The sequence below is a fragment of the Equus quagga genome, chromosome 5 (genome assembly GCF_021613505.1).
Source record: "Equus quagga isolate Etosha38 chromosome 5, UCLA_HA_Equagga_1.0, whole genome shotgun sequence".
Taxonomy (NCBI): Eukaryota; Metazoa; Chordata; class Mammalia; order Perissodactyla; family Equidae; genus Equus; species Equus quagga.
In genome coordinates, this window is record NC_060271.1 from 29,298,086 (window position 1) to 29,323,207 (window position 25,122).

Consider the following 25,122-nt stretch of genomic DNA (forward strand, 5'->3'; position numbering starts at 1 on the left):
TGAGAGCTGGCCATGTTATTTTAGAGCTGGAGATCAATCTTATCATCTCTCCATCGCACTGATGGGGAAAATGAGGTCCAGTGACTTGCCCAAGGATGAGAATCCAGGTCTCCTGTCCTCCAAGGAGGCTCTTCCTATTGCCCTTGACAGCCATAGATTTCTCATATTCTGCATTGCCTAGCTCAGGAACCTTCTGTGGCTCTCAATGGCCTTTGGTGTGAGGGTCCCAAAGAGTCCTCCCAGGTCTCAAGTTCCCCACCAGATTTCATTCACCTGACCCACAAACTCCTCCTGCTGTCTTCCAGCAAGCTTCTTCCAGTGCACCTCTCCTCCAGAGAGCCTGCCAGGACCCACCCTTTGCCCACTCATTCTCCATTGCCCGGATGGAGCTGCCCGTAACTGCATGACTTGGTCAATCAAGCCCATCAGACTAGGGCTCCTCAGAATTAGGACCAGTCTCCTCCACCTTCAGAGAGAGAGAGAGAGGAGAGGGTAGGGCTATCTCCTTCATCAGACAGGGGATCCCAACTATGAGGACCAGACTTTCACCCCCAAAATTTAGGACCCTAAGGACAGGAATTATATCTCTACCATTAAGACAGAAATTTTCAGGGTGCAGATTCTCTCTCCCATTAGACTGGAAGCCCTGGAGAACAGTCACTGACTTTCCAAGACAAACAGGCTTTTGAGGCGCAAGATCAGTCTTGCCTATCAGACCTGGGGCAAGGTTGCCCCAAGGGTCTGGAGATGCACCAGTCAGACACATTGATCTCAACACAAAACTTTATTATCAACACACAGATGCCCGGCCCCACTGGCCTCACCTTTCTCCTCTTGGTGCTTGGGCCCACTTAGGCCCCTTCTAGCTCTGGCCTAGAGCAGGAGGCCAGGAATGCCCATCCTTAGGACAAATCCTCGCTGCCTTGGCCAGTACCCCACTTCTGTGCTCATCCTTGCTGCAGGGCTCCCACACTCATCCAGCATCCTTCTCCATCCTGGCTCTTCTGGACCTTGCAGGCACAAGCCCTAGAGAGGCCTTCCCCTTCACAGCCCCAGGCATCTGCCCAGGCATAAGCGAGAGGACAGGCTCAGGCCAGGCTGTGCCAAGTCATGCTAGGGATGCAGGAAGATGCAGCGGCTGCGTGTGTGTGCACAGGTCCCTTGGCTCCCATCCTGCCCTTTCAGCGGCTGGCCTTGTGTTTGTTAAGGAGTACATTTGTGTTGGATTCCTGAACCTGCAAACCAAGAGGTCTTCTTGTCAATCCGCCTACCCTGACATGGCAGACTCTCCCTTACTGCCCTCCTCCAGCTTCAACAGCTGCCTATCCAGGCCTCTCAGGGAAGACCTTCATATGTCTAACTTTAGTCTGCATAGTATCCTCCAGAGTTTGGGAACCCAGGCTGTGGACATTCACAAGGCTCCGGGTCATTCTACTCCGGTCAGATGGTGTGGGAAGCAGACACGAATGTGAGCGTGCATTTTTCTCCTTAGAAGCTTCCTCCCTCAGGAGGAGGCTGCTCTTATGCACCCTAGACAGGACCCAGGGGTCTTCTGCCACCAGTGAGCCTAAATATCTGCCACTAAACAGGAACTGAGCTGGCTCACGCCACACTGAGAAAGCGTAGGTTTGAGAGAGCCAGAAACAGAAGCGACTCAATGGGCGGAACCTGACAGGAGGGGGCGGGGCCTCTCGGAGAAGGAAATGGTGGAACCTAACCGCATTGGCGGCGACCGCTGGGGTGCGTGGGAATCTAGAGGTCGGACCAGATCTCGGAATTGACAGAAACCTTGACGAATGCGGCGGAAGCTAGGCCGGGCTGGGGTAGGCTGGGTGGCGGAGTGAGCACTGATTGGGTAGGAGACGGAAGCTGCACCTTTTCCCTGGTGACGAGTGCGGTGATCAAGTCTTGCTGGAAAGTCACTTCACGGATGTCCAGGGAGGACCCGCTGTCCATGGACAGGCTCAGCGACAAGTGCTTTTGCAGCAGCTCCTCCTCCTGCTCCTGGTTGAAGCGGATGGAGCGTACTTCGTCCACTATCCTGAAGGCGGAGGGGTGAGTGCGTTCCAGGGGACGGGGCACAGGGGGAGGGGAATGGGGTAGCCCTCCCACCTCTTCCCTGCTGTCCGCCCCTCTTCACCCTCCCGCTTGACTGTACTAGAGACCCAGGCTGAGCTGTGCGCTCCGTAGTGTGAGATGGGAAGACCCGGGAGGTCTGGATTCCAGCTCCTCCACCAACAGGCTGGGGGACCTTGAGCGAGTCACTTAACCTGTCTGGGCCCCGCATTATAAAATGGTGAGGGTGTGAGGCCAGAAGAATCTGAGGCTCCGCTCAGCCCTGACTCACGGGACTCGGCGGTACCCCCAGTACCCGCCCTACGTGTTGAGCTCCTCTCGGATCTCCTTGTACTGCATCAAGTTCTCCTGTATTGCCTCGAGCACCAAGCAAAAGTTATCACATGTGTTTTCCGAGAGGTTCGGCAGGGGGCCCCCCATAAGCGGCTCCTGGGGGAGGCCAGACATTTCCAAACGGGCGACCACACAGTGCACCAGTGGCAGCTCGTTATTCCCGTCCTTCTCTTCGTCGCCTGTCTGGGAATGGGGACACAGAGAGGGGATGGACAGCTCAGCCGGCACCCCTCCTCCAGCCGCTTCCTGCTTGGCTTCAGGGAGGATGAATGTCTTAGGACACCGGGGTTCTAATGCCCCTCATTTAACTCCAACCAATCTTAGCCTCTCTACCTTGCTGTGGGAGCTCAACTTCAAATGCACAAGCCCTTCTCCCACCTCTTTGGAAATTCTCAGTCCTTTTCAAAACTCAGCCCCTCCTCCCCTCATTTCACTCCTGATAACTCCTATCCAGCAAGCTTCTAAAGCTCTGTCTACTCTCAAGTCACAGCCCACAGCCCTCAACACTTTGGGAAGTACTCCTCCCTCCCCACCCCTACCCTTTTGGAAGTTCTACCCCCAATGAATGGTACTGTAGCTAACATTTGTTGTTCTTAGTATGTGCCAGGATGGTTCATTTACCCGTGTAATTCTCATAATAGCCCTTTGAGGTAAGTGCTATTATTATTCTCATTTTACGGAAGAAGAAATTGAGGCTTCGATAGGTTACATGCCGTATGGTCACCCAGCTGCTCAGCTTTGAGTTGCCATAGAAACAAGACATCTAGGAAATCCACCCTCCCTCAGAAGCTCCAATTGGTGAGTTGGCACTCAAGGTGGGGGATGCTGCCTCCCGGTCTCAGGCTTGGCTTTCTCCAGGCCCTTGAGTGTGCAAGCACACACACACATACACATATGCTCAAGTCAGCACTCATGCACACACTCCCTCTCCTCCCTTCTGCCCTCCCCATCCCACTCACCTTACTGAAAGTTACTTGATGCTGTTGGCCCACCTCTCCTGCCTTCATCATTTGCTCCAGATTGGTGGTCACCACGACAACCAAGAGGTTGACACCAATGAAGGCACCAATTGTGATGAAGATGGCAAAGTAGATGGCACCCCCAATCTCCATTGCGTACTCCCTCGTCTCCATCCTGGAGATGGCAGGCAGGGGTCCCATCACCTCCCTGGCCCTTTGGGCCTCAGTTTCCTCATCTATGAAATGGGGAAATTATCTCAAGGCCTACTGGGACTTCTGCTCTTCCCTGCTGTTGTGCAGATCTAATACCTAACTCCTAACTGTCACAGCAGCTGCTCTTTCCTGAGCACCTGCTGTACTGCCAGCAGTGGCAGTCCTCAAGCCAGCCCTCAAGGTGGGGATTTGTACATCAGCATTATGAAGTTTAATCTATTGGTGATACTCTTTATTCATGTTTTTATTTTTTTTTGCTAGGAAAGATTCGCCCTGAGTACATAGTTGTATATTCTAGTTGTGAGGCTCGGAAGAGAAATGAAGTAACTTGCCCAAGGTTGCATGGCTAGTGTAGTGGAGCAGACTTGAAAGCGCAGCCCACCTTTATTGCACACTTTATGATTTTTCCACTGCCTACATCATGATGGATAATGACTGCAGAAGCCCTTTACCATCTGGCACGAAGGGAATAAAAAGAAATCTCTCTACTCTCACATGAAGGGGATTAAAAATAATCAGTCAGGGGGATCCACTCCCTGGAATGGACTAGAAACAAATAGGCTTTAGACTTAATGGGAAAGAGGTAAAAAATGACCTTGGGCAGTGGGTCTAAGAATGAATTAAATGAGACCCTAAGTTCCCAGGAGTCCAGGCAGTTTGGTGAGCTCCAGTGTGGGCTGGGAGGTTGCCCTGGAACCCAGGTGCAACTGCAGACCGGCTCCCTTGCCCAAGGCCTCATTACCCAGCTGTTTAGCATGATGGGAGAAATCATGAACAGGCCTGCGGGGGGTGGGGGGGTGGACTTTGAAGAGTGGAGTTTCAAGGAGGACAAGGCTTCAAGCAGACCACAAACCCAGAGGCCCCCAGCCCCAGGGGTCTCCTTCTCCCCCAGTTTAAAGCCCCGGGCACCCCCCTCCTGCTGAGCCATCCTCATCCCAAGCCCTGGAGCCGAACTCCCGCTGAGAGCCCTTCTCCCTCCCCAGTCAGTGTCTTGCCCCATGGGAACCCAAGCCCCTGCCCTGCTGGGCTGGGCCAGTCTGGGGGCCTGGAAGTCCCACAGGCACTCACTGAAAGTTATTGTAGATGTCCACCCAGCCATCCTGGGTGATGCAGATGAAGAGGGTGTACAGGGCAACCTGCATGTTCTGGAAATGCATAGGCACGAAAGCGCCGAAGAGAGTGACCCCAAACACAGAGAAGACCTGCCAGAGAGACCGAAGACCACCCGGACTTCACGCAAGGGCCTTGGAGACAGGACATGCAAATACCACGCAAATGAACGCTGCCAAGGGAATCACAGGGATTCAGGCCCATAGGCTTCTCTTCTCCAGACACTCTTGTATCCCCAGTCACTCAGGGGCCTGTTCAGGGAAGGGGCCTGTGAGGGTGAGGGGGGGCACTGACCAGCATGAAGAAGAGGATGAGAGCCATGATATTGGCCATGTCGGGTACCGACTGCAGGATGACGCGGATGATCCGGGCCAGGGGCTCCACCGCCATGCACACATGCACCAGACGAAGCACCCTGTGGCAGAGCCTCTCAGGGGTGCCCCTCAGCCCTTCCCAGATCCTCCTCCTCACTGCCCCCTCACCTGCCCAGATAGGCAGAGCTGATCCCCACCCAGTAACAATCCCTCCATCTCTTTCCCAGGGTCCAGACAGGTCCCCCTCTTTTCTCCAGAGTCCCCAGCTCACCTGAGGGTGTAGGTGATAGCGATGACACTGAGTTTATTAATGAAGAACCCCACGAGCAAGATAAAGATGATAATGAAGTTGAGGATGTTCCAGCCGTCCTGGGGGTTGGGCCAGCCCCAGCAGGGTCTGTCAGGCCCAGCCCATGGGAACATCCTGGGTCTGCCCTCCCCACACCCCAGGGATGGGGGCTCAATATTCCTCTCAGAGCACGGCCAGTCATCTGCCATCCCCTGCTGTTACTCATCCTGCTGCCCACCTAAACATGCCACCAAACACACATGCACTCGCTGTCTCATACATGTGTCAACAGCCAAGTGCAGTCTCGCAGACACACAGTGGAGACTCTCACATATACTCAGCTAGTTCCTAAGCCGGGGCCTACCTTGGCTAATGCACTGCTGATAATGGCCTTGCCCTACAGTTAGGTGGTCTGAGAGTGTTTGGATGCTCCAGCCTTTGTGTGATACACACTACAAATAATAATAAAATGAAAATACTAATGAAAACATTAAGGAACACTGCTTAAGTAGCCAGCTCAGAGGTGAACAAGCTCATACTGTACAAGAGAGAGAGACAGGCAAATTTTTACAGGCCCTTTGTCCAATAAGACAAACTCATATAGGAGTTGGGATGGGGGAAGGAAGCTCACATGTATGATAAACTGAAGCATAACCACTAAAGAGGGGAATTTACTCTATCTAAGAAACAATAGATGCATTGACTTTTTGACCAGTGAGCCTACTTCTAGAAATCTGACCCACAGAAACTCTGGTGCAAGTACAAAATGACATTTGTTTAAGGTTGAAAGCAACCAAGTGTGGAGCAATTGGACACTGGTTGAATAAACTACGGCACATTCATTCAATAGAGAATTGTGTAGCCTTAAAAAGGAAAATGAGAAAGACCTCCATGCAGCGACACAGAAAGGTTGCCAGCATCCATTAAGTGACAAAAGCAAAGTGCAGAACAGTGGTTGTAGGAAGCCACTGTTAGGAAAGGGAGGACTAAAAATATATACATATTTGCTTATGATTGCAAAATAAACACTAGGAGGATAAACAAGAGACTATAAATACACAAAGATTACCTAGAGAGAGTAGGGGGAGGGGAAGGGATGAAGGCGACAGGAGTGGAAGCAAGAATTCTGTGTGTACCTTTCAATATAGTTTTGACCAATATGTACCTGCAATTCAATACTTAAAAAGGAAACTTTTTAATGGAAAAAGTGTTCTTAAATTTGTTGGGCAGTCCAATAAACACAAGCCCTCCTGGTGTCCCACTTCAGAGTCTGTGTCTACACAGACACACGGGGATATGAGTCTGCCTGTCTGCAGATCCGTCTCTCTATCCATCCAGTACTAAGCTCCTACTGTATGCCAGATCCTGAACTGGATCCTGAGGATACAGGATTTCTGCCCTGCTGGGCTCACAGACTATTTTGAGGGAGGTGGATAAACAGTGAACTTTAACTGCACATGAGAGAGAGAAGCACACAGTATTAGGGAGACACAGAGCAACACCTAACGGAGCCCGGGAGAGACAGGAAGACTTCCTGGAAGAGAAGACATCTGAATGAGTCTTAAGCTGCAAAGAGAACTAAAGCAAGTGAATAAGTGGCAGGCAGCTAGAGTAGACTAGGGGTCAGCATGGTCGAGGGTATAGAGGTGAGAACAGCAGTGCGTGCGTGCGTGTGTGTGTGTCTGTGTGTGTGTGTGTGTGTGAATGCAACTACAAGCTGTTTGGTGTAGCTGGAACACAAAGGGTAAGGCCAGGAGTGATGAGGCTGCAAAAATAAGCAAGGATCACATCATGGAAGGCCTTAGTTAAGCACAATAAGGCATTTAGACCTAATCCTATAAACAACAGGGAGCCACTGGAGTTTTTTAAGGATGCATTGTCTTGTGCCTGGGGAAGGTTACTTTGATGGCAGGTGGGGGACACAGGAAGCCATATAAACATCCTGGTGAGAGAAGACACAGCAAGAGCTAGAACAGGGGTGGCAGAGATGCAGAGGCGGCAAGAAATTTGAGAAATATTTAGGTGGTGAAATAGTGATAAATAGGCTGTGGAGACGAGGAGGAGGGTGGAGCCACGTGAGGGCAGTAGAAAAGGGAGAGCTGAGCACAAAACTTCGGGGATCTCTGTGTGGCTGGGTAATATTTAAGGTATTAATTTACAGACTTTCCTCCCTTCTCAGCATTTTCCCTTTCCTTCCCCTCCCCTCCCCCACATCCATTCAACAAAGAGCAGGCTTTGTGCCCCAGGACTGGGGAAGGGATGGGGGTGGGGGAGGAGGAGGCAGAAGCAGCCTCTAACAAGCCCCGGCTTTTGGCCTTGGGAGCCTGGCCCCACATGAAGGTTAGGTTTTGGGACATTAGTGCTCAGCCAGGGGTAATTTTGCCCTCCAGGGGACATTTGGCAATGTCTGGGGACACTCTTGGTTGTCACAACTATGAAGGTCCTAATGGAATCTAGTGGATAGAGGCCAGGAATGCTGCTAAACATCCTACAATTCGAAGGAGAGTCCCCCACAACAAAAGATTATCCAGGCCAAAATGTCAAGTGTTAAGGTTGAGAAACCCTGGTTTGGCGGACAAGCAGAGTGCCTTGGAGGAACATGAGATTCTTAGGCTTGCTTCAGTTCTGTTGTGCTAAAGGAACTCTGGGGCTTAACCTTGAAAGTGCAGGTCCCTTGAAAATGCAGGCCCTTCTAACTGCTGCTGAAAGGAATCTCAGGAAGATATGAAGGAGGAATGTTCCTTCTTAGGGAACAGATGTCTGCTGGCATCCTGGAGCTAGTTCTGATAAAGTGGTATATTGAAATGTTCATAAAAATCATGGTACCTACTTTCTTCTTGAGTGTGGAGACATGTAAATATGCACTATCCCAGTCTAATTTGTTAATAAACATCTTTGCAAGTGTTGTCTGCACAAAGCAGTTTTTAAGACATCCAGATCTCAGAATTTTTGTTCTAGGTTCTACATTCTTTGTTCTATGAAGTGAAACCTGTAACCCCTGGAAAGCTTGTAACTCTAATCGGTTGTCCTGGTAATGGTATTTAAATAATACTTTGTTTTTATGAAGGTTTGTTGTGGTTCTTGTTGTTTGTTTTTGAGGAAGATTAGCCCTGAGCTAACATCTGCTACCAATCCTCCTCTTTTTGCTGAGGAAGACTTGCCCTGAGCTAACATCCGTGCCCATCTTCCTCTACTTTCTATGTGGGACGCCTACCACAGCATGGCTTGCCAAGCAGTGCCATGTCTGCATCCGGGATCCAAACTGGTAAACCCCGGGCCACTGAAGTGGAACGTGTGCACTCAACTGCTGTGCCACCGCGCCGGCCCAGGTTTTTTTTTAATAGATTTTTTTTTTTTTTCAAAGCCTCTTCTTGTACAAAATAAATCCCTTGACTCCAGAAGTCCTATTCAAACAAAGAGTTTTAGTCTTTGTGTCATTTAATGTAACTTTAAGACCCATTCCCACCCAAACAACTCTTTGATACTCTCCAGAACAGGGGTCAGCACACTACAGCCTGGGGGCCAGATCTGGCCAGCAGCCCTTTTTTTTTTGTAGGACCCTCAGACTAGGAATGATTTTTATATTTTTATAAGGTTGTAGAGGGCTGGCCCGGTGGTCGAGTGGTTAAGTTCATGCACTCTGTTTCAGCGTCCCAGAGTTTTGCAGGTTCAGATCCTGGGCAGACCTAGTGCTGTTCATTGAGCCATGCTGAGGCTGCGTCCCCCACAGCAGAGCCAGAAGGACCTACAACTAGAAGGTACAACTATGCACAGGATGGGGGCGGGGGGAGGGGCTTGGGGCTTTGGGGAGAAGAAGAAGAAAAAAAGATGTTAGCTCAGGTGCCAATCTAAAAAAAAAAGATTGTAGGGAATAAATCAAAAGAAGAAGAATATTTTTGTGACATGAAAATTACATGAGGTTCAAATTTCAATGTCCATGAATACAGTTTATTTGGAACACAGCCATGCTCATTCGTCTGTGTGCTATCTACAGCTGCTTTTGTGCTCCCACAGCGGAGGTGAGTGTTTGCAACGGAGACTGTATGGCCCACAAAGCTTAAAATAATATTCTGGCCCTTTACAGAAAAAATTTGTAGACCCCCTGCTCTTGAACCCAATAAATTAAGGTAGATACTCTCAATCCCATTTTTCAGATAAAGAAATCAAGGTTTTCCCAAGATCACAGAAGTGGGGAAGGCTGGAGCAGGAACTGGAACCAGGGAGGCTGCACTTCGAGTACCAGTTACGTTCTGTTGCATCACAGACATCTCAGAAGTAGTCAGTCTCTATCTCTACGCGCACACACACGTGCACACACAAACCCCTCAGTTTGCAAGGCCAAGAGCACAAGGGCGGGGACTGGATGGGGTGCAGTCCCTAAGGAGGAGTAGGGGCCGTGGTGGGGAGGGCCCAAGATCTCACCTTCCAGAAAATCCAGAAGCCATTTAACCAGCCGAGGAAAAGCTCACAGATAAGGATGGTCAGCACAATGTCATCTATGGTAGAGAACAACTCATAGTGTTTCTACATGGAAGACAGAGAAAAGAGAGGGACAGAGAGGTCAGTGGAGCAGGGCCCGGGCGAGGCCAGGGAGAGAGGACGTGTGCCAGGGAGGGAAGGCCCATATTCCCGCTGTTCTTCATCTTCAGCATCTCTGTTGCTCCCTTAGAGCACACCTGCCATGTACATGCCAGGCACTGGGCTAACACCACACACGCACCATTTCATCCTACCATCACCACTGTCCTACAAAATAGGTTTTACTCCTATTTTATAGATGAAGAATCAGAGGGGTGCCCATGGTCAGACAGTTAGTTGATAAAGACTGTTGTCTGACTACAAACCTTGGCTCCTAACCTCTAGAATAGGGATATTTGGAAAAAGGAGGTGGGGGAGGGGTAGAACAAGCTCCAGGACTGGGAGGAAAAGCCGTGGCCCCTGAGATGGAGGACACCAAGCTCCAGCCTGTCTTCTCTGAGGGTCCCAACCACTCCTGCTGCTCCAGCTCTCTGAATCCCCCCGGTCAGGCCTGACCAGACCCCTGGGTATCTCCCCATTCATGGCTCCAGGACATGGACTTTGGGTGGATGGATTGACAGATGAATGACTTGAATCTGCCCAAAACCCAACTCAATTTCACCTAACCTAGATGGTACTCCCTTAGCTTCCATTAAGCTGTGACACTGCTATAGTCTGTGACCCCATTAGCATCTCTCGGCCCCCCGACTCCAACCTGGCAGTTACTGAAGTCACCTTGACTCCTGCCTTTCTTCAACTGCATGGACAATAGACTCAGTGCCCCAAGGCTCGCTGCCATACATGGGGGCCTCTTGCTACCCACACCTTGCCACCACCCCAGCCACCAGCCTATGTGAGGCTGGGCAGAGCTTCTTAAACCCAGGTGGGAAGTTAAGGTTTATGAGATCCCTGCTCATTCTAAATTCCCAGAGGGCTGTCATTGGACCAGGGATGTCTGCTTATAATAAGAAAGAGCTTTCTTTCCCCTCATCTGTCCCCTCAGCTGTGCCCTGATGGCCACTGGAGGCAACAGGCCCTCTTCACTATTTTCAAAGAGCTTCCTAAATAGTCTCCTGCCTTCTCCAATTCATGGGCATCTGTGGCTAAACCAGAGTTGCCTTCCCCACCCACAAGCCTTCCATGGCTCCCTATGGCCTGCAGGGTAAGGTTTAAAACCAGTCTGGCATTCACAGGCCTCTAGGGTTTGACCTTCATGGACATATATCCTATACCGGGGCTTTTAGCATTTTGACTGGGACCCATAGTAAGAAATATATTTTATATTTTATTTTATACCATAATGTTATTTCTCCCCTCTCTCTCTCACACACACATATGCACACACACACTTTCTATTTCACTCTTTTTTCATATCAAAATGCTGGTATCTGCACTCTGAACTAATTTCATGGTCCATTGTTGGGTTGCAGTGTGCCCTGCAGTCTACTCATTCTGCAAACCTTGGCGATTGGGCTTCTGCCTCCACCACATCGGAGGCAGCTCTTGTCAAGTCACGAGATGCCTCCATCCCTCAATGGGGACACAAGCCACAAACCGTTTTGCTTCCAGCTCTTTAGGAAACTGAGAAAGAACTCGCTTTCCACAGTGCTCTTACGGCGAACCGGGAACCTCTCATACAAAGGTGGCTGAAATGCCGATTCTAAAAATCCAGAGGATGCTTCAATGTCCTTATCCTGCCTCATCTCTTGGCTACATCTGATCCTGTGCCTGCTCCCTTGATAAGACACTCTTCTCGGTTCCCTCCCACTCCTCTGACATGCCTCCTCAGTCTCACTTTGCATCTCCTCCTCTGTTTCCCGCCCTTTACTTGAAGGCTCTCCTCAGAGTTCTGTCTTGGTCCTCTTCTCTTCTCACTCAGTGTTCTCTCCCCAGGCAACCTCATCCATTCCTTTAGCTTCAGCAACCAACCACCTAGATGCTGGCAACTCTCACAGGGCCATCTCCATCTCAGAGCTCTCTGCAACATTTCAGATTTGACCGCCAACTCCCCACTTGACGTCGCTATGTGGATACTGCATGGGCACATCAAACACTACACAACTCAAACTGACCTCATCATCCCCCTAAACCTGCTCTTCCTCCTTCATCCCCATGTCCCTACAACAGCACCATCTCCACACAGTTGCTCAAGCCAGAAACGTAACTTCTTGTTCTCCCTTTCTCTACATGCGTGAGATGATGACGTATATTAAACAATGGAGCACACAATAAGTGATTACTGAGTGTTCACTATAAAGAGAATCACTCAAGAAGGCTATGGATCTGACTCTAGAGAGCTTCAAGTGAATGTGATCTCTTTTCACCCACTGCCATCGTCCTGGTCCAAGTCTGATCATCTTTTACCTGAGCGTGCGCAACATGGCCCTGCCTGGCCACTCTTCCCCTACTCTTGGCCTCTGTCTTACATGCAGTTTAAGTTTTCTAAAACATGTGTCCAGTCTTGTCACTTCCATACTTTAAACCTTTCCCTGGATTTCCAATGACATAGGATAAAGGCCATCCTCCTTAACATAACTTAAAGACCCCGTGTGATCTGGCTGCTGACCACCTCTCTGAATGCATCAGCCGCCATCCCAGACGTTTTTAAAATATTGATTTTAAATAGCACAATTCATGTATGTAGTTTACTCCTTATGAGAGACAACATCAAGGATAAGACCAAAGTCATACTAGACTTCAAGTTGGACATACAGAACTCACTCAAATGCTGTTCGTCTGCCCAAAATACTCTTCCCCACCTCTCTGTGCCTGGCCAACTCCTACTCATTCTTTTCTCTCAGCTTCAGTGTCCCTTTCTCCAGGAAGTCCGCCCTGACCACCCAGATTAGGTTCAATGCCTCCTTGGAGCTCCCATGTACTCTGTGTGACACACAGGCATTTGTAATGACATGTTTGTGTCTGGCTGAGACAGAACTTGGTCTGTTGTGTTCATACCTGGACGCCTGGCACTGAACACAGTACCTGGCCCAGTGTGATTCTTGCCTAGCAACTACTGGGTAAAATGGAATACCTTCCCCACGAGGTGCCCATTTGCCTGCCTCTGCTCACACCATTTTTCTCCTGCCCGTCCTCTACAAATCCAATGCATTCCTCAAAGCTGGGCCCTTCCACCATGAAGTCTTCCATGATCTCTAGACCCCTGGAAGGTCAGAGCTGATAGGCCCTTGAAGAGCATCCAATCCAACCATCATGGACAGATGAGGAGCCTGAGGCCCAGAGAGGGAAGTACCTTGCCCCAGGCCCTCGACTTCGATCAGTGGGGGCAGAGGTCAGGCTGATGTCCCACCTGGCCAAGGAAGGAGTTGGTGCGGAGCGCAATGGTGATGGCGTTGACCAGCAGCAGCGTGGCCAGCAGCAGCTGGAAGGCCGGGTGTCGGAGCAGCTGCTTGATATACATGCGCGTGATGAACTCCTGCATGTCCCAGGCATCCTAGGGGAGGGCGGGGGATCGTCCTTTAGGCAGGTGTCACTGTACGAGGCCTCTGCCTGGATGTTTGCTCTTGGTGAATGGGGGTCCCATCCCTGGGGGGAGGGGGGCACTCTGGGTGGAGAAGTTGCCTGAGAGGGAATCATGGAATGGGGCATCAGTGTAGAGGTCACTACCTAAATGGCCACTAAAAGTGCATCACTGCTGGGGGATCTTTGTGGGGCTCTTTGCAAGGGAGACTTTTGGAGTCTCTGCTGGTGAGTGTCATTATATAGGGGTTCCTGTGGGGGGCTCTGCCAGGCGGTTAGTAACATATCACAGGGAGTCACTGCAGGGCTCACTGCTGGGGAGGGTCCTGTTGGGGGACGTTTAGAAGTCAGAAGGGGCAGAGTGATTATGAGGGCCTGTTGCCCCATGGGCACAGCAGCAGAAGGGTCACTGTGGGGCGAGGATCCCTGTAGCCCCACCTCATTCTTACCTTCGTAGGAGTGATATCTCGGCGGTTGATGAGCACCTGCTCCTCTGGTCGTACGTAGGGCTCGTGAGGGACCCTCTGCAAGGGTGAGCAGAGGGTCCAACAATGCAGCCAGTGCCCCTCCAGACCCAGTACAGTCCTCCTGTGCCTCCCCTCACCCTGGGATGCTCAGCTCGAGTGGTGATACCAGGCAGGGGCCACCTACCATGACATTCAAAGGCTTGATATTGGTGATGTCAGTCCAATACTGCCACCAGATCTTCTGGTTCTCGGTCATCGTTGCTCAGTCTCCTACCACTTTTCAAAGAAACTTCATTCCAAGCGGTCTTGCTCCCTCTCGTGGTGATATCATAGAGGCCTCTGTGACCTTAAACTGTCTGCATTCCACCAAGGAATTCCAATCCCAAGAAAAGCTCCTCCCACTGACCCCCTTCTGCACCCCACAGAGGAAGCTAGGGACAGGAAAGGGCTGGGCTGGGGTCAGAAGTCAGAGGCTGATGGGAGCAGGTCGTCTCCTGTGCAGCATGGATGGAGACACAGGAGCGTGTCTCTGCTCTGGGTCCAGGAGTTGAAGGTGAGACAAGGCTAAGGAGGGAAGAGGAGAAAGGTGTTTCCTCCCAAGCCCCTCCTCCTGGCAGATCACAACCTGTACCCACCCTACCGACTGCCCCATCCCACCACCCCAGTCTCCAGGGCTGCTCACCCTGCCCTTCCATGCAAGGTATGTTACCCATCTATAAAGTGAAAGGCTGGTCTCTATTTCTTACTTTGTTCCCCCTGGGCATGGGGCAGGAGAGCATCCTCTGGTCTCCAAAGGGCTGGGGAGAGATGTGCATGAATAGAAGCCCTCACTAGCCATGGATCAGCATCCATCATCCTGGCAGGCGTGGAGCTTCAGGTGCAGGGCCCAGGCCAATGGACCTCGCAGTGGGCTGGTTATCGAGAGCGTTCACTCCCATCTGACAGCTTTTCATCCCAGTCCCCCTGGGGAGCAGATTCCTGATTCTAATATGGGAATCAAAGGCACGCGTAGATTCATGTTAGAGAAACTGACTTTATTTGGTTGAAAAGTGTCTCTTGTGTAAAGTGAAGAATGCCTGTACAGACTGGTTTGGGGAAGGGAGAAGTGCCAAGGGACTGAGGGCGGCAGGTCTGTGCTCCCATGGGTCAGAGGATGGGGTGGGAGAGAGTTTCTTTCAGCCCAGCCTCCTGCTCCTTCCTTGGCGAGGGAGGAAAGGGTGGCACAAAGCTCACTTCACTTCGCCCCACTCCAGGGAGAGAGGAGCAGAAATGGTGGCAGCGCGGGCAGAGGGGATCAGCTTGGGGTGACATGGACTAGCACTATTTCAACCTTGAGCAGAATCCAGGGATGCTCTGCCCTAGACATGTCAGAGGCTGGGGACTGAGGTGGTCCTCAAGACCAGAGGTCAAGAGCTAGGGTACTGGCCAGGGTCAGAGGTCAGGAGGTTGGAGGTTGCTCTCTGGGGTCAGGGGGCAGAGATGGGAGTGCTCCTCAGGGTCAGAGGGCAGGGGGTGGGAAGACTGTTCTCTGGAGTCAGAGGTCAGGACTGGGGAGCTGCCCTCAGCCTGCACCACTCCCTCCAGGCCCTCTGAGTAGAGCTCCTGGTTCTGTTCCTTCCACTGTCGGAACTTCTCTCCAGTCAGCTCGGGGTCGCCTAGCACTTCCTCCAGGGCCTGCAGCTCCTGCAGCTTTGCCTGTGAGAGGAATAGGGCTAAGGGACCATGATCACCTGGGGAGAGGGCGGAGCCTGAGCCAAGAGCTAACTCTGGAGTTCAGTGCCTAGAACCCCAGCACCTGGCCCAGTCCAGCCCTGATCTTTAGATCCAGAGCCTGGCTCTGGGAACCCAGAACTTGGCCCAGTCCACAGCTGAGCCCAGAGGTGAGGGCCAGTCCCTTGCCATGCCCAGTGCCCTCCGGCTGACCTTGAGTGTGCTCTGGAGCGCCCGCACCCGGTGTACTCGCTCATTGAGCTGGGGGTCTCGGTTGCGCCGCATGAAAGAGCTCCGCCATTGTTCATGAGTGAGGGGCTGTAGCCGGCCCAGGAGGGACACGCCACCCTGCCTCAGCCCCCGTACCATTCCTTCCAGTGCCCCTTCACTGCTGTCTGTGGGAGGGGGGAGCAGGATGAAGGTGTACCGCCCCAGCCAGCAGCCCCCCATCACAGCTCCCAAGCCCAGCACAGCACCTGTCAGGGAGCCAAGGGAGGTCCGTGGGCTGCCCCGCGTGGGGGCGGCTGCAGGTGATGTGTCTCCATGGAGTGGACTGCAAGTGTGGGCCAGGCTGGGCTGCAGGCAGGGTGGAAGGAGAAGAGGGTATCAGTCTGAGCTCCAAGCTCTGCTGCTCACCCCCCACCAGTCCCCTACTCACCGAGGCTGAGCGGGACCCAGCCTCGTCGTCAGGGTCTTCTGCTTCTGTCTCACTGTAGCAGTCTGGGGTGACAGGAGCAGTTGGGGAACTCACTAAGCTTCATGGGGTTTTGGGAGGCCAAGGAGTGGGCTAGGGCATTTGAGTGCCCAGCTCCCACCTCAGGAAAGGCAGAGGCTCAGGTGAGATCCCGCCCTGTGAGACACTCACCTTCCTCTTGGGGTAGGGGGGCCCGGCCTGGAGACTGGTACTTGGAAATGCAGGTAATGAGATGGCGTACCCACCTGTGGAGGGGCAGATGGGTCTCAGAGAGTTTCCATCTACTGTCTGCCAGGGACTTTCCACCTATATCATCTTCTAACAATCCTCAGAGCAACTCTGAGAGGTAGGAACTCTTATTAGCCCATTTTATAGATGATGAAACTGAGGCTTAGAGAAGTGAATGCCTTGACAAACCACTATCAGAGAGCTGGGATTTGAATCCAGGCTCCTGAGCCCAGGCTCCCAAGCACTCACGTGGGAGCTGGGAGGTGAGGGGTGGCACTCACATGCTCAGATCTGCCAGGGTATCAGCAGCGAAGATGAAGGGTTTGTACACGTCATGGGTGAGCTGGAACACACTGCCAGGGAACAGAGGGCCTCACTCAGCCTGGGTGTGCCCATCCAGAACGCAGAGAGGCTAGCCTGGGAATCCCAGCCACCTGCTGCCCCCACCCCGCCCCTCCTGTCACCTTACCTCTCCCTTTCTCTCCCTGCCCCCTAGCCTGTCACACTCCCGGACTTAACTATTTCTTCTTCTGATCCTGTCCACTTTCCAGACTGTAGTTGGAGACGTTGATGAGGCCCTCAGCCTTCTCATCCTGGGGGAATCACAGTGTGGAGGTCAGCATGAGGCCCCAAAAGCCTCGAGGCCTGGTCAGGCTCCTGAGGGCAGGGGCGGGAAGAGGGCATCTCCTGGGCTCTCTAGCCAGAAATCTCTCAGTGCCCAGAGCTCAGGGCAGGAATCTGGGGTTGGGGCAGAGGGTGTAACCGAGGGGTACCTTTGAGCCAGGAAAGGGGAGCCAAAGATATCCAGAGAAACAGCCACAAAAGAGAAGCCTGCTCTGCATTTGTTCCATCAACAGACACAGATGAAGCTGCTTCACACCACTGAGCTTTGCAAACACTTGCCCTTCCTCGTCTTGCTTCCCTTTTCTATTTGACTAACCCCAAGGCAGTGATTTCTCAGGAAGCCTTTGTGACTCCTCAGGCTGGACTGGCCACCTCTGCTGGGCTCCCACCCACCCCCTGGGCTTTTCCTTCATCCTAGCACGTGTTGCTCACACTGTCTACAAGTGTGTATTCATCCTGTCCCCTACCAGCCTGGAGTAGCAAGAACTGTCCAAGTCTTCCTGGTATCCCCAGTGCCCAGCCCGGAGTTGAGTACAGAGTAGGCACCTGAATGTTTGTTGAATGAATAAACAGTTGAACAAATGTCCCATCACCAGGATGGACAGAAAAGGAAGGAAAGGTGGGCAGAATAAAATTGATTCTCTCTACATGGCCTCTGATACCTTTTCCAGACTGCTTTTACACACCTTTTAGCTCATTCCTCTCTGAAGAGTGCCCTCATTTTACAGATGGGAAGACTGGGGCTCAGGAGGGCCTGTGACCACAGATGGGAGTGGATGGTGGAAGAGGGACAAGAACCGTGGCTCTGACTCACTTGCTTACCTGTGTTTGTGTACGGGGTCTCACCTGGGGCTGTCGGTACCAGTAGAGCTTGTGTCCCTTAAGCACAAACCAGCAGCGGCGCCAGCGTGGGCCCATGAAGCCGCCGGGTACCTTGCGCAGCAGGAGCCAGCCGTCGCAGTCTGGCTGGCCCAGCTCCCAGCATGACACCCGCCGGCGGCTCAGCCGCGTCGCCACACCTGCAGCAGCACAGCATGGCCCAGTTGGTGAGGGGCTGGCAAGGCGTCCCAGACCCCCAGCCTCGCTCCCGTGCCCCTCAGGAGCATCTCCAAGCCGGTGTTTTGAACTCATACTTTGTGCTCAGAATGTTACAAGTATCATCTCTGAGGGCGATGATTCTTCCCATTTTAGAGATGAAGAAGTGGAAGATCAGAGGATGAGCTGTTTGCGCAAGTCACATAGCTAGAGAGAGGCTCAGGGTGGGAGCACAGATCTGTCTGACCCCAGAAACAGAGCTGTTTCCAGGAGAGGCTGTGGATGAAGTGTGTGTGGGGTGGTCTTGCCCAGCACTCTAAAGACTTCTAAGAGCTCCTCATATTGGGGGACCCTCACCAGTCAGATGCATCTCATACCTTTTGATTTCTTCTGACCAGGGACAGGACTCTGAAAGGACCACAGAGGTTAGAGAAGGCCTGGGTCGAGAGCCACATACTCCTCCTTGCTGAGGCCCTGAGCTTACCTCGTCAGGGTCTTCTGGGGGCTTCGGAGTCTCTGCAACCCCTGCTAGGAGTGTGGCTGGGGATGCAGGGGGGATGAGCAGGGGCTCAGAGTCAAGGGAGGAAGAGTCTGTCAGGGAGGGAGGAGAGAAAGGAGGTCCCATGAGGCCAGCCCCAGGCCCAGAGGTCAGTGAGGGGGTCAGCATCTGAGGGTCAGAGCCAGGCACCCCACATGCTTTGCCCGGGTAACCCGCCACCTGGTGGGGCTTGGAAACTGCCTGTCCAGGCAGGGCTGGGTCCAGGACTTGGATCTGAGGTCAAGTTGAAGGCAAAGACGTCTTCGGACGGGGTCCTGGGGAGAGCAAAGGGAGATGAGATGAGCCCATGGCTCCCCCACCAAGATGCACCCAGTACAGAGCCTGTTACCTAGGAGACAGTGGGGCCAGAGCCAGCGATGAGATCCTCAGCTGTGGGGAGCCCAGGGCTTGAGGAGAGGTCTGGGGAACAACCAGAAACAGGGTGATGCAGCTGATGACAGGGGTCTGAAAGCAGGTTCGGGCAGGGTCGGGGGGCAGTACCTGTGGGGGGGTCTCCGGCACGGGGACCTTCTTCAGCACTAAGGTGACTCCAGCCGACTTCTGCAGTAGCTCTCTCACCACATTCTTATGGGGCCACCCCACCTTGGGGATAGGTCAGGGACACCGGGCTGGATCAAGCTGGGCAGGAGGCTCTGAAGCAACCCAAGAGCTCTCGCCTTTGGAGTCCTCTCTCAGCCTCCCGCTCTGCCTCACCTCCTCCTCCTCCGGGAAGCCTCCATGAGCCCCTCTGCCTTGGCTCTACCAAGGCTGCTCTGACCCGTGTGAGCTCGTTCATCTCACAGAAGGCAGCACCCACAACCTGGTCTCCCCAAGGGGCCCTCCCTACCCACTGGCCCGGGGTTCTACTCAGCACCCTCTTCACTCCCACCATGTCCGTCTCCTCCTCACTCACCACCACCTGCTCATTGATCTGGACAATCTCGTCTCCAGGCAGGATCTGCAGCTGGGAGTCGGTGGGGACCTGGTGTGGGGAGTGAGGCTCAGAGGGTGCGCCCTCCTGGGCCTGAAGCTGGCTTGGCTGGCAGGCAAGAGGGTCTTGGGGGTGGGCGGCTGAAAAGGGTGTGGGGCCCTCACCTGAGTGCCCACTTGAGACACAAAGTGCAGGCAGTTGGTGGTGGTGTGGATTTCCAGGTCCTGCCAAGGCAGAGGCTGCAGTCACTGAGGGTGTGGGGGCAACAGGGCGAGTGGGCACACCCCTGGTGGGCACCAGGATTCTTGGGCGGGCAGAACTGGGAACAGAGCTGGCCCCAAGTTGGCATTGCCCAGCTTGCTGTGTGACTTTGGGTTTGCTACTCCTCTCTGATAAGGGCCAGAGGGAAGCTGGGGTTGCTGACTTCTGAGGTATGAGATTGTCAGCAACTCTCCCCAAGGGATGAGCAGGGACAGGGCCGGGACAGGCACAGGGCTGGGGGCTCTGGTCTTCCCAACTGAGCAAAGGTTAAAGCAGAAAAGTTCATGTCCCCTCCCATCTCCCCCAATCTGCCAGGTCTGTGTCCCAGGGCTAGAATGTGTCACCTGAGACCATACCAGTGGCAGCCCCTCAGGAATGGAGGAGGTGCTCCATTCCTCACTGTCTCATGACGGTGAGACCCCAGGAAAGTCCTCTGGACCTTTAACATTTGTACAAAAAGGGCTTTCCAGCCATAACAGTACAGCAGTCTGTGGGATCCCAGAACCAGATTTCAGGGCCCCGGAGAGGCTGCCGGGGGGTCAGAGGTGAGAGATGAGAAGTCAAGGCTCACCAAAGGATTGTCCAGCTGTACTCGCTCTAGCACGGCCCTCTGCTCCAGCAGCTCCTTGGGGCTGTAGCTCAGGATGTTGTGGCAGATTCCAGCCACATGGCTGCACTGGGGGAGGGGGAGCAGGATGTCTAGCCTGAGCCCCATCCCACCCTCCATCCCCACTCCCTGCTCACCCCACAGACTCACAATCCTCAGGACTTTGCTCTCCTTCTCAGCCGCTGCACAGTCCTGGAAGCAGAGAGAGAGCAGGGACCTACCCTGAGTACCGGGTACTGCCTTCTCCCGACGGCAGGGTGGGATTCCTGTACCCTGGCCCCCTTCCCAGAACTCCATGGCCTAAGAATTTGGCCCCAAGGTCTCGTCCCCCTGACACCAGGCCCCCAGAAGTCACCACACACGCCCTCCCCTGCTCCACTCCCTCCTGAGAGTCAAGCTTCCTGAGCTCCCCTGCCAACCGGGAGACCCCTTGCCCCCATTGCCCCCTACCCAGTGGCTGGGCCACCTCTCTTCCTGCCCTTGCCTCTTCCTGCCCTCACACCCGATCCTGTGCTGATTCACAGGTTATAAAAAGCTCTAGCCTGACTTGGTCTCTGCGGCCTGGGCCAAGCCCGGCCCCTGGTTCTCCTACCTCCTGCAAGGCCTGGCCCAGCTCCCCGCACAACTGCCCAATCTCCTGGCAGGCCGAGAAGTCATTTAAGTGGGAGAAGAGGTACCTGGCAGGGGGAAGGATGGAGCAGTGGTTAGGGGACTGTGCTTAACAGTCAAGTCACAGGACCACTTGGGGCTGACTATTCATCTGAGACTTGGGGATAACACCTGCTCTGATGGGTTTTATTTTGGGGTAAAGGAGATGATTGATACCTCTCAGGAGCTTAGCACAGGACTTATTTGTCAAGCAGCTAATACAAGCCAGGCCCTGTCCTAGGCAGTAAGGAGACAGACATTAAACACATAATTACATCAATAATGATTTGACTTCAACTGCTCTGAAGTGTCAGGAGCTCTGAGAGTGTGTAAAGGGAAGGCTTCCCTGAGGAGGTGACATTTGAGCTGGGACCCGTGGGACCAGCAGCAGCCAGTGAAGGGGGTGGAGAAGCTCTCCATGCAGTGTTGTTGATATGACTGTTATGATGATGTGCTGGGGGTGGGGTGGGAACCCAGGCATCCCAGTGCAGCTGCACAGACCAGCTACCCTCCTTGCCCTGCTCCGCCATATCTGAACAAGAGCCAAGCTCTGTTTTTCTCTCCCAGACCCTGAAGAAGGCTAAGGATGAGAAGGGTGCCCTCACTCGTCACCTGGACCCTGGGAGGAGCCTGAGGTACCTGTTGAGCCAGAAGAGGAGGGTACGCGCCTCATGTACCAGGTCCACAGCTGCACTGAGGACATCGGCAGGGGGCTCGGCACAGCCCCCCAGGTGGCCTTGGACTAAGCTCCGGAAGGCATGGGTCCCCTCCAGCAGCCCCTCTGTCAGGCTCTGCAGGTTCTCTGTCTGTAGGCCGGAGCTCTGTGCCAGAGAGGGGGCAGGTCACCTCCCTGCCAGTGGCCAGCCCCCCATCAGCAACCCCCAGGGTGTGGAAGCTGCAGCCAGTGTGGCCACCATTCACTTACCAGTGCCCGGAGCTGCTCCACCCCTTCCAGGATGAGCTCCTGGTGGCCCAGAGGCCACACAGTTAGAGCCTCAAGGCTGCGGGGACAGAGCTGGAGCAGGTACTTGCCAGGCAGCTCCCAGTCTTCAAAGTAATAGTCCTGCAGGGAATCATCAAGGCCTGGAGGGAGAGGAGGCGTTGGCACAGGGGCAGCCAGGGAATGTCATGGCCTTTTTGGCCAGTTCTTCACTCCCACAAAGCCCTTTTCCCTCCCATTTGTTACTAATGACAACCCTGAGACCCGGGCTGTGTTCTGCCCATTTCACAGATGAGGCTACTGAGTTGAGATGTAGGAGAGTATAGGGCAGTGGCTCTCAAAGGATGGTGCCCAGACCTGCAGCAGCAGCAACCTCCCTGGAGAACTTGTTAGAAATACAACTTCTGGGCCCCATGCCATGCCTGCTGGATCAGAACTCAGGGGAAGGGCCCAGCAGTTTGTTTTAACAAATCCTGCAGGCATTTGATGCTTGCTGAAGTCTGAGAAGTACCGATACAGGGCATAAGAGCATGGGGCTTTGCAGTCAGGGAGACTGGAGTGCTAGCACTTGAGCAAGTAACTTAATTGTCCTCAGTTTCCTTACCTGTAAAATGGGGATAATAAAAGCACCGACCTTCTAATCATCTGTGTGTTAAATGACATGACACATATCAAGCACTTGGCCCATTCCCTGGCTCATGGTAGTCCGTCAACAACCACCATATGATTATCGCCAGACTCTTTACCATCATCTACAAGGCCCCGAATGATCAGGCCACCGCCTGCCTGTCCAGACTCCTCTCTTGGCCCAGGCCCCAGACTCAGCACTTCAGATCCAGAGCACTAACTCCCTGTAGCATCTGGAAGGCTCTTTTGCCTCAGGGTCCTCACATGCGCTATTCCTTCTGCCTGGACTGCTCTTCCAGCTCCTTCACTCCCTTTTTCATCCAACTCCCTCCAGGAAGGCTTCCACAACTCCCCAGCCTAGGTCGGAGGCCTCTCCTGCTCCCACTGCACCCTCTGCCTCCACAAACCCCTGCACCTGGGCCTCCGCCTCTCCCACTTGCTCACGAGCTCTCCAAGGGCTGGGCCTGAAATAACTTCATCTCTAAGGCCAGCCCATGCCCAGCACAAGGGAGACACTCAAAAACAAGAAAAATATCTATTGAATGCTTACTATGTGCTAGGCAGAATTTTAAGGGCTTCATACATATTAACACGTTTGATCCTCACCAAATCTAGGAGGGAGAGACCACTGTTATTCCCATTTTGCAGATGGGCAAACTGATACAAATAGAGATTAATAGTTCGCTTGCTCACTCTGAAGAAATTCCTCCCATTCCAGGCCAAGTTCCTCCATGGGGTATGTGCGTGTGATCAGTAGCTCTCCCTCATTCGCTGTGTGACATTAAGAGCACTGGACTAGGAGTTCATGAACCTGTCACTCCATGGCTACGGGCCCTCAAGCAACTCCCTTTCCACCTACAGTGAAAGTGCTGTGCTGCGTCCCTCCCAACAGACCCTGACACTGAGCCACACATGCTGGCACTTGTCACAAGTGTCTCATTTTGTCCACCTCAAGAGCTCAGAGTTGGGCTGGCCCGGTGGCACAGCGGTTAAGTGCGCACGTTCTGCTTTGGCGGCCCGGGGTTCGCCGGTTCAGATCCCGGGTGTGGACACAGCACTGCTTGGCAAGCCATGCTGTGGTAGGTGTCCCACATATAAAGTAGAGGAAGATGGGCACGGATGTTAGCTCAGGGCCAGGCTTCCTCAGCAAAAAGAAGAGGATTGGGAACAGTTAGCTCAGAACTGATCTTCCTCAAAAAAAAAAAAAAAAAAAAAAAAGCTCAGAGTTGCTTTTCTCATTGTGGATAGGGAAACTGAGACCCATGGTCACAGAGCTGGTGAGGGGACGGGCTGGACCTGGAAGCCAGCCTGGGAGTCTGACTCCAGCCCTGAATCGCTGCTTTTACTGGGGGTGGTCACCCTGAGCCTGCCAGCGGTGTACTCCTGCTGCCCCCTCCACTCCAGCTCCCCTCTCCAGGAGGGATGTCCTGACTCACCTCCCCCCTCCCAGCTGCTTGTCAGAAGGTCCTCATTTCTCTGAGTCTGTCAGCAGTCTGGGCCTTTGCCACCCCTCTAGGCTCACCGAGCCTGGGGAGCATCTACCCTGGAGGCCCCTAGGGTAGGGCTGTGCCAACTCCTTCAGTCTGGCTGGGGCTTGTCTTCTCTCACTGGGAGCCTCAGGATGGGGAGAAGGGAAAAGACACCAGGGCCGGCCCTACTGCAAAGCCTGAGCAAATCACTTGCTGGCTCAGTGCGCCAGTTTCCGCTTCTGAAAAATGGGTTTAATAACAGCCCACTGCACCCTAGGGCGGAGGGAAGATGGAGGAGATAAAGTGGGCGTGGGCCCCCGCCCCCTCCCCACCGCTGTTTTCTTTACACAACCACCGCCTCCCCGCAGCCTCTTGGGATGCTGGGGCGATGGGAGACCCCTTCTGGGTCCTCAGCCCCGCCGGAGTCATTTCGTCGATCTTTCTGCCTAGCACGGTACCAGGTTTATAAATACTTGTTGACTGACTAACCAACTGACAGTCTCGGCAAGTCCTTTTTCCTTTTCCTCTCCCCGTCCCAGTACCCCTCAAGCCCAGCTCTGCCCCAGCCCTACCCACCTCTCAGCCAAGCTGCCACCTTTCCAGGGGTCCAGGTCGCTACAGGCTCCATAGCCGAGATCGGCCCGCTTGGATCGACGCCCGCTCCTTCCGCCAGCGCAGGAATTTCCGCTCCCGGAGACCAGGCCTGGGGAGGGGCTGGGCTGGGCCCTGGGCGGAGCCACCGGCATACCTGGGCCCATGTGGCTGGCCAGGTGAGGCGCTGGGACAGCCATTGGCCCACCGCTGGTCCGCCTCCTACCTTGGTCTTCAGGCATCCTAGGCAGTTGGGCAGCCTGACTCTGAGGGCGGTGCCACTGGTGTGTGACCCAGGTGACCTCAGAACCAGTCTGAGATCCCGCCTCAAACTGGCCTCAAATCTCAGGGCCAGACCTTGACCTTCAGGCTCCCTGCAAAGGGGCCCAAAGGTGAGCAGTGAGCACAGCCGCAAAGCCCAGAGGTCAGGGAGCCAGAAGGCTGGGTGCAAATCCCAGCTGTG

At 53.6% G+C, this 25,122-nt stretch overlaps 2 protein-coding genes across 7 annotated transcripts; both read right to left on the reverse strand.

The window, feature by feature from the left end:
* Positions 1 to 771: 771 nt before the first annotated feature.
* Positions 772 to 14,641, reverse strand: CATSPER4 (cation channel sperm associated 4). 6 transcript variants are annotated; one of them, XM_046661474.1, is made up of 12 exons: positions 14,503 to 14,641; positions 13,941 to 14,320; positions 13,739 to 13,813; positions 13,120 to 13,263; positions 9,717 to 9,818; positions 5,277 to 5,374; positions 4,986 to 5,106; positions 4,650 to 4,783; positions 3,369 to 3,543; positions 2,381 to 2,592; positions 1,876 to 2,041; positions 772 to 1,235 (listed from the first exon to the last, which is right to left on the reverse strand). In XM_046661474.1, exons 2-12 carry the CDS (start codon positions 14,010 to 14,012, stop codon positions 1,182 to 1,184), a joined length of 1,353 nt encoding a protein of 450 aa, XP_046517430.1. In that variant the 5' UTR covers positions 14,013 to 14,320; positions 14,503 to 14,641; the 3' UTR covers positions 772 to 1,181. The 6 variants fall into 6 exon arrangements, with proteins under 6 accessions (XP_046517430.1, XP_046517434.1, XP_046517429.1 ...); XM_046661472.1 differs by lacking the exon at positions 772 to 1,235 and having other exon boundaries at positions 1,263 to 2,041; XM_046661476.1 differs by lacking the exon at positions 772 to 1,235 and having other exon boundaries at positions 1,913 to 2,041; positions 2,372 to 2,592.
* A 134-nt stretch (positions 14,642 to 14,775) lies between these two features.
* CNKSR1 (connector enhancer of kinase suppressor of Ras 1) lies at positions 14,776 to 24,760 on the reverse strand. Its single transcript, XM_046661471.1, has 21 exons — positions 24,645 to 24,760; positions 21,958 to 22,115; positions 21,672 to 21,853; positions 20,977 to 21,061; positions 20,535 to 20,576; positions 20,349 to 20,453; positions 19,681 to 19,740; positions 19,499 to 19,567; positions 19,087 to 19,188; positions 18,935 to 19,005; positions 18,766 to 18,860; positions 18,532 to 18,638; positions 18,425 to 18,455; positions 17,859 to 18,031; positions 16,908 to 16,981; positions 16,670 to 16,741; positions 16,332 to 16,405; positions 16,125 to 16,186; positions 15,943 to 16,042; positions 15,680 to 15,861; positions 14,776 to 15,451 (listed from the first exon to the last, which is right to left on the reverse strand). Exons 1-21 carry the CDS (start codon positions 24,694 to 24,696, stop codon positions 15,188 to 15,190), a joined length of 2,160 nt encoding a protein of 719 aa, XP_046517427.1. The 5' UTR covers positions 24,697 to 24,760; the 3' UTR covers positions 14,776 to 15,187.
* Between the last annotated feature and the right edge of the window lie 362 nt (positions 24,761 to 25,122).

What these genes read in the sequence shown, in the direction of transcription:
- CATSPER4 (XM_046661472.1), bottom strand. Translation starts at nt 14,012, where the DNA reads ATGACCGAGAACCAGAAGATCTGGTGGCAGTATTGGACTGACATCACC. An exon ending in CCAACTCCTTCCTTGGCCAG is followed by an intron (nt 9,819 to 13,119) that starts GTGGGACATCAG and finishes TCTTCCATGTAG; the next exon opens with AAACACTATGAGTTGTTCTC. An exon ending in ATCAAGTAACTTTCAGTAAG is followed by an intron (nt 2,593 to 3,368) that starts GTGAGTGGGATG and finishes CCCCATTCCCAG; the next exon opens with ACAGGCGACGAAGAGAAGGA.
- CNKSR1 (XM_046661471.1), bottom strand. Translation starts at nt 24,696, where the DNA reads ATGGAGCCTGTAGCGACCTGGACCCCTGGAAAGGTGGCAGCTTGGCTG. An exon ending in TGGGCCAGGCCTTGCAGGAG is followed by an intron (nt 20,577 to 20,976) that starts GTAGGAGAACCA and finishes CTCTGCTTCCAG; the next exon opens with GACTGTGCAGCGGCTGAGAA. An exon ending in CCCCAGAAGACCCTGACGAG is followed by an intron (nt 18,456 to 18,531) that starts GTAAGCTCAGGG and finishes TGGTCCTTTCAG; the next exon opens with AGTCCTGTCCCTGGTCAGAA.